At 60.3% G+C, this 7,187-nt stretch overlaps 1 protein-coding gene across 3 annotated transcripts in view; it reads right to left on the bottom strand.

Annotated features, from left to right (window-relative positions):
- ATP6V1C2 (ATPase H+ transporting V1 subunit C2) overlaps positions 1–7,187 on the bottom strand; it is a 52,525-nt gene that overhangs the window by 377 nt on the left and 44,961 nt on the right. For 2 of the 3 annotated variants that reach the window (XM_059405152.1, XM_059405154.1), the window contains 3 exons: positions 5,300–5,437; positions 4,390–4,487; positions 147–279 (listed from right to left, as the gene is read on the bottom strand). In XM_059405152.1, the coding sequence (XP_059261135.1) occupies positions 147–279; positions 4,390–4,487; positions 5,300–5,437 (369 nt within the window). The remainder of the gene's footprint in view (positions 1–146; positions 280–4,389; positions 4,488–5,299; positions 5,438–7,187) is intronic. The other variant, XM_059405153.1, reaches the window with a different exon arrangement.

Below are 7,187 nucleotides of genomic sequence, written 5' to 3'. Positions count from 1 at the left end.
ACACACGGCCTCCTCCCTGTTAGCCTTGCACACTTGTGAAACGTAGGTCTTAGCAAAAGGGTAATGTCCATCTTTGCAAAGTGCCTCCCATGTGGAGAGATGGACGTCTGTGTGGAAAGCTGGCGCTTTCTGGATTCTCTACCTACATCCAGTATGCTTGCGGCTGCTACTTGATCCAGATGTCTGAAGACGGAGTTCAGCACCTCCCGTAAACGTTTGGTGGAGGACTTCTTGTGAGGCTGGAGGAGCACCGCCTGGAAATTCACCGGAAGTCCGTACCTTCCCAGACAGACAAGACATGCGTTAAGTTACCTCAGAAGCAAGTGTGGGTCTAATACTCCCGACAAGAAACAGGAAGTTCTAGTAAGAAAAAGGCCTCAGTCAACATAGCTTAAGAAAATAAAACTCAGCTGAATGAAATATCTAGGGTCAGAGGTGAGACTACCTGGATTCTTCTGGATAGGAACATCGCTAGTAGAACACGCTCCCCAGCCATTTCTGGCCGTTCATGGCGTGGTGTCTGTTGACAGCGAGGTCGCCTGGACCCGCAGGAGGACACGTGAAGGAGGCTGCTTGTAACCACGCGTGCGCTGCTTTCACTGGAAATCGAGCCTACGACCTACTTAGTCCTGTGCCTTCGATGGACTCTGGGCGCGCTGAACCCCGGTTTCAGAGGCCCGCCGAGGTCTTCCCAGGAGCCAAGTGCCGGAGAAGCTGGCTGGCCCAGCCGATGGCCTTGTCCCTCCTCTGCTCCCTCTTCCCTCCAAAGCTCTGGCATTCGGGGAAAACGAGCCGAGGGGCCGCCGCCGCCGCACACCCGAACGAGCAGTTTCCCTTCACACGCCCTACCCCAGCGGCCCGCGCGCTTCGGAAACCCGCTCCAGGCCCGGACTTCACCGAGACCATCCTCTCCCCGCGCCGGCCGTCACTGCCGCCCCCGTCGGACTACACAGTCGCCGTCCCGCTGCTCTGGGAGATGGTTCATCCTCCCTCACGAGGACGGCGGTGCTGAGAGCTCTCCTGCCTTTCCCAGCCTGGGAGCTGCTGCAGGGCAGAGGCACGGGTCCGTGGAGAGCAACAGGCCCTCCACTGCTTCGTGGATGCCGGCGGAATGCAGCCTCTGAGCCCGTGGCCCCTTTCACAGCCCACTCTTGACTTCAGGGCTTTTCCCATTCTTGCCAGACCCTTCCAGTCCTTTCCTTGCGAACCCCGTGGCAGATCAGTTTAAAGGAACGCCTTCTGTTCTGCTCGGAACGTGCTTTCCAGGAACAGCTGGGTCTGCTCTGCTGCTCAGGGCCGCCCCCGCTGCTCCCTCCTGGATCACTCAGGAGACAACCCTCCTCCCTGATCACTGAGGCCACTTGGTGGGGAGCCCTCACCGGTACCCTCCATACCGAGACCACTGTAGCCAGCCCACACCCCCACCCGGCTGCGGGGGGCGTCAGCCTTTCTCACCTGCTGCCCCCTTCCCCCGTCACCACTTTGCCCTGCTTAAAATAAACTTCCTCGGCTCCCTACGGCTCTCATTCCAAACCAGAGTACCCAGTGTCCTGTGTCACCCAATCATCCTTCGGCCACCACTCTAGCTGGTCCCACCAATGGCCTCACATAGCCTTTGCAGGGACACGTAGATCCTTCTGCTTCCTCTCCCTCCTCCTGCCTCTGACTTCCTCATGGGCTTTTCTGCATCCACCCCTTAAATGGTGGGGTTCCCCCAACGTGCCCTTTCATGTTGCCTCTATACGACTCTCCCTAAATGAATGCACACGCACAGCCACCATTAGGGTTCCCTAACATTCCCCACCGGCACCCCTCGCAGGAGCCAGACCGACCAGCGAGCTCCCTGGCCGGCTGGCCCATCTCCTCCCGGATGACTGCGGGCCCCGGTCCCCTCCACCCTGAGGGGGAGCGAGGTGAGGGCTGGGTCCACTTCACTTTGGTTTTACTGAGCCCACCAACAGTCAGCATCTGGTCCTTGTCCAGCTCTGGGCTGAGGGACAGAGGTGGAGGGCGAGGAGGAAGACCGCACCGCGCGCCAAGTGGGGAGTCGAAGGAACGGGCCGGCAGGTGAGCCCCGCCGTCTTTGCTCTAACAAACTTGCTTCCAACATCTGTTTTCTTGGACTATGATCTCTCCACAGACTAGAATATGGAAAAGCTGTTTAAAAGGATCAGGTAGCGCCACACACACGGGTAAGAACTGGAAGCAGGTGAAAGAAGCTGCAGCACAGTGAGGGCGAATGATCCCACCCGGGGGCTGAGAAAAGTCTTGAAACCACGAACCGTGATTATCTCTGGGCCGGGGGACTGTGAGGAACTTTCTCCACAGTATAGATTTCTAAACTTGAATTTTTTTTTTTAACAGTGTTCATGTATTACGACTGTATTCAGGAAAAATACAGATACAGTAAGAAAAAGTTCTACGCTGATAGTCTCATAAAGAATCATTCCTACAGCTAAGTGTGAAGTGTTAAGTGTCTGCCTTTGATTCAGGTCGTGATCTCCAGACACAGGGACTGAGCCCCGTGTTGGGCTCCCTGCTCAGTAAGAAGCCTGCTTCTCCCTCGGCCTCTGACTGCCACTCCCCACTCCTTGTGCTGTCTGCCAAATAAATAAAATTTTTAAAAGAAGAATTATTTCTACATATACTTTTAGGGGAAACCGTTTGATCCAGCTTAAGATACTGAAGACCTCTACCTCGGCTTCTCGAGCAAACAGGCATCCGCACTATGGGGCCTGAGAACCACTGACTTTGGAGGCAGGTAGGTCAGTGTGGGGCCCCAGATGGCTGGAACACTGCGGGTTAGCCTGCGTACACCCTGCGACCCAGCACCACAATCCAGGCCATTCCAGGCCTCGGAGACGGGTGGGCGAGGAGCTATCGTGTTTGGACAAAACCACACCTGGCAGCCACCCTATTGTGTTTGGGCAAACCCGTGCCTGGCAGCCACCAGTTTGTTTGAACGAAACCACACTGGCAGCCGTGTGGAGCATGAACCAGAGGCAGAGAACCAAGTGCGAGCCCGTGGCAACAGCTGGGCCGGGGAGGCCAGAGGCAGAGGGAAGAGAGAAAGCAGAGGCAGGAGGATGAACTGTTAAGGGCGCTGGGGGGCCCTGGGAGTGGGGAAGGGAGCGAGGATGCAGGAGCAGAGGGAGCTGAGCCCTCAGGTTTGGGGCGTGGGGACAGGGAGGATGTGAGGCCAGTGGCATTGATGGGGCAGCCAGAGGGAAGAGGAGCCAGATGTGCAGAGAAGCGGGTTTCCGTTGAGCGGCAGAACCAGGAGATGCAAGAAAGCACAGGCAGGGAAAGGGGCCTCCGGGTGGGCGGTCGCCGGGCCGGCGGGTGAAGAGGCTGGGGACAGCACTCCAGAGGCTCGGAAGGCCGGGGGGGCCAAGCAGCAGGGGTGGGAGCTTCTGGAAAAAGAGTGTCCAGCCAGCCGTGTGCGGTGCTACCAAGATCTGCCCCCTGAGCTGATGACATGGGGCATCTTCAAAACACAGGAGAAAAGCAGGCTTCAGACAACATTTCCTGGATGTGAGGGCAATCCGGCCGCGACATCTGTCACCCCACGGATCACCAGGGTTGATTTGGCTGATGTGGCTGGCTAGGCCGGTGTCCCCGTCCCCCCTCACGGCTCCACGTGTGTCCCTCCCAAAGCCGCACCCTCCGTCCAAGGGGACGGTCGTCTCGGTAGGGGAGGAATGCTCTTCGGTCAAGGGTATATGAGCAGCTGTGCTCCCCTTCTAGAACCTCCAAACCAGCTCTCAAAAAATATTTCCTATATAATTCCATTTTTGTAAAAATTAAGTAAAAAATGGATCTATCTATAAACTAGGGGAAAAAAGAGCGAAACAAGGACAAAAACTCCTAAAGCGGTTCACGCCCGCACCTGAGCCAGCAGCGCACGCTCTCGGTGTCAGAGGTAGAGGTCACTGTCGCTCACTGCGCTTCTCTATGGTTGCCTCATTCTCCACAGCGAACCCACTTCGCTTTTGTTAAAAACAAGACAAAATTTTTGTCGTCGTTAATTCACTCTACTTTAGGTTTTAGTTTTTGGGTTGCCTTGGGCCTCAGAGTCAAGGACGGACGCGGTGTGGCATCTCTTCCGGGAGTGGCCAGGCCCCGGCAGGTGCGCAGACCAGCACAGAACCTGCTGGAGAGGGGGCACGACCCCCACCCCGGGGCCGGCAGGAAACGGACGCGGAGCACAGGACCGCAGGGACTTGGGAAATCCTACGCATGTCGCCAAGAGCCAGGAGCAGCACAGGGAGAGGGCAGGGGGAGGTGTGGGTGCTGGATGGGAGAGGCGGCAGCCCCAGAGGCCCCCCGAGCTGGCTGCTCCCCCCGCCCCCCGCAGGACAGCCCGGGCTGGGCGCCCCCTCCACGCACCTGAGCACGGACTCCACAAACACCCTCAGCGCCTTGATGTGGATCCAGGCAATGAAGGCTTCGCTGAAGTTCACTTTGAGCCAGCGCAGCAGTGGGCCCTGCGAAGACAGGACAGCCTGTGACGCCCGCGGGCAGCGGCACCAGACACCAGGCCAAGGGCGACACGGGTCCCGGCAGAGCGAAGCCTCGCGTGGAGAGACGCCTGGCGACCAGCAGAAGCAGCGAGTCAGCCGGCCCCGGCCCACGTTCCCGGGGCACCGAGTGCCCGGCAAGCTCAGCGGGCCGCCACCTGGCACATGCGTGGGGCCACCAGAGACCGGGCTGCGGAGGGCCGGGCAGCAGCGGACGGGCTTCCCTGGACACCGGGCCACCAGGGAGCCCACCTCTGAGGAACGCATCGCATCCCCCCGCCCCCAGCCCCGTCCTGGCATCAGCCACCAGCTGCCGCTTCCGGGGGCTCCGCAGAGCCCACCTCCGAGGCCACAACCCCAGTCACCGAGGCTGGAGTGGCCGGTCCTCCAGGGGAGCCCGAGCACCCGGAGCCAAGGCTCCGAGCCCCCACTGATGCCTCCACTGCCCACAAAGGTCAAGGGTGGGTCCAGCCAGCGCAGCCAGGGGAGGAGAGCTGAGGGGCCTGACCCCCACCAGCCAGCAGGGCCTGCCCCCATCACCAGCGGCCGCCACCTCCAGGCAGGGCAGAGGACCCCTGGCCACCAAGCCGGGGGGCGGGGGGCAGCTCCGAAGACACCTTCCACACGAGGAGGCAGGCAGCGTTCTGGGCTCCTTGATGGAAGCCCTCCCAAGCCACACTGGGGAACAGAAAACGCAAGGCGCCGTTTCCTCCAAAGATGCCTGCACCGGCGGGGACATGCGAGCGGGGGAGCCCCGGGGCTGCAGGGGTGCTGCTTACCTCGCCCTCGCCCTCACTCTCTCTCTCTCTGTCCGTCTGCCCCGCCGCGGGCCTATCGGGGTTACCTAGCGGGGTTACCTTAACCTTGTGGTCCGGGAAGGTGGAAGATCCCTTTTTAAGAGCAACACAGGAAGTTTGCTAAAGGCACAGAAATCATTTATTAATCTTTCAGCAAACACGCATCACAACAAACACACAAAATCCGCATCTCCGGGAAAGCGCATGGGAACGCCGGACCGCCCTCCGGACTTGCAGGGCCGATGGACAGGAGATGGGGCGGGGCGGCGGGGGAGGGGGGCTCAAATCTTCGGGGCCCCTACCGCAGGGACACGGCCATAATGCCAGCAGCGGGGCAAGCTCCCGCATCCTCGCCCCTGCCTGGCCTTGGTCGGGAGCACCCCTCCACGGGCAGCCAGGACATGGGACCACGGAGCGCCCCTCTGCCCTGTCCAGCCACGGCGGCTCCATGGCACTCATGGAGGCTCCATGCAGAAAATGAGCCAGGCACGCTGTTGGGACCTACCATGCTTTATCCTCTTTTCTCTGCAGACAAGGAGAAAGCCCTGGAAAATCCCACCGTGTGCTCTCCAAGGGAGCCGGAACCCCAGGACCTAGCCTGTCCCCTCTGGCTGACAAGTACCAAAGACGGTGCGGGATGCTGGTGAGACCCACCTCCCGACAAGCTAAAGGGGAAAGAGGTGCCTCAGAAGCCAGGGCAGGGCTGCCCCCCGGCTGCCCCCTGCTCAGTGGCACACAGCCGGAGCCTCGCATGGAGCTAAATGTTTCCGAGTTCGCGTGTCTCCTCTGGAGCTCCATTTCCCCTCCACCGAGACCCTGGCAGGGCTCCCGGGGCAGCCTGGGTGTGCAAAGGCCTCCACTTGCCGCCTTACACCTGCGAGGAAGCGCCAGCTGGCAACCTGAGCCCCAGACGGCAGGCGACAAGCTCTGGTGTGTCACCTTGCTCCTCAGGGGGTCTGTGCCAGCGCCAAGGCTGGTGCCAAAGGCACGATGTGACCACCTGTCCTGTGGGCAGGGCCTCCTGCCTGGACGTTGGTCAAATCTGCCACTGTCTCACCTCCCCCCGCCCACCGAGACACTGAGTAGGGGACCCAGGGCCAGGACCCAAGCCAGCAGGGATGAGGCTAGAGAGAGACCACGGGGCGCTCCTGGGCGATCAGGGTTTGGGGCGAGCTAAGGCCAAGGAGCAAAAGTCCCCGCCTGGGTGTGTGGGGTCTGAGGCCTCGGGACCCAGCACCTCCTCACAGGAACAGCCCTAACCCAAAGCCCGGCAGATCTGGGGTCTGAAACGCGTGCGTTCACTTGGTGTGCACATGCACGTCCGTTCACATGCGCGTCTGCTTGGGGGCGGGTGAAAGCCCCCCACAGGCACCACTATAGGACGAGCTCCTGCCTCATCCTCAAAGGGGATGGGCCCATCCAGTAAGGCTTTGAGAAGCCCAGTTTGTGGACCCCATGCTGCTGCTCACTTCCGAGGGGGCGGCTTGTCTGGAGTCCCTGTGAAAAAGCCACTGACCAGAGAGGTCAAACCAGACATGCCGATTCCGCCAGCCCGAAGTCAGAGAAGGCCCGGGGTCAACACGGGGCTGCGAGGGGGGGAATTCCTGCTCTCCGCCTAAGCCCGTACTGGCAGGTTCATGTCTACACAACAGCTTTCTTCCAGAACCTGAAGTACATTCTACTCCTTCCCTCCACCCTACACCAGAGGCCAAATTGGAAGTTTCTGAGAACAGCACCCAGTGGGGATGGCGGGGAGAGGGGCCCTGAAGACATTCCACCAGGGGGGACCCCAAAGCCACCCGGCTTAGGTGTCTCCACAGCAGGAGGATGCCACGTGTGGAATGAGCCCCTCACACAGAGCAGCTGAGTG

Source organism: Mustela nigripes, chromosome 7, assembly GCF_022355385.1.
Source record: "Mustela nigripes isolate SB6536 chromosome 7, MUSNIG.SB6536, whole genome shotgun sequence".
NCBI lineage: Eukaryota > Metazoa > Chordata > Mammalia > Carnivora > Mustelidae > Mustela > Mustela nigripes.
This window is presented reverse-complemented; position numbering and strand designations above follow the sequence as displayed.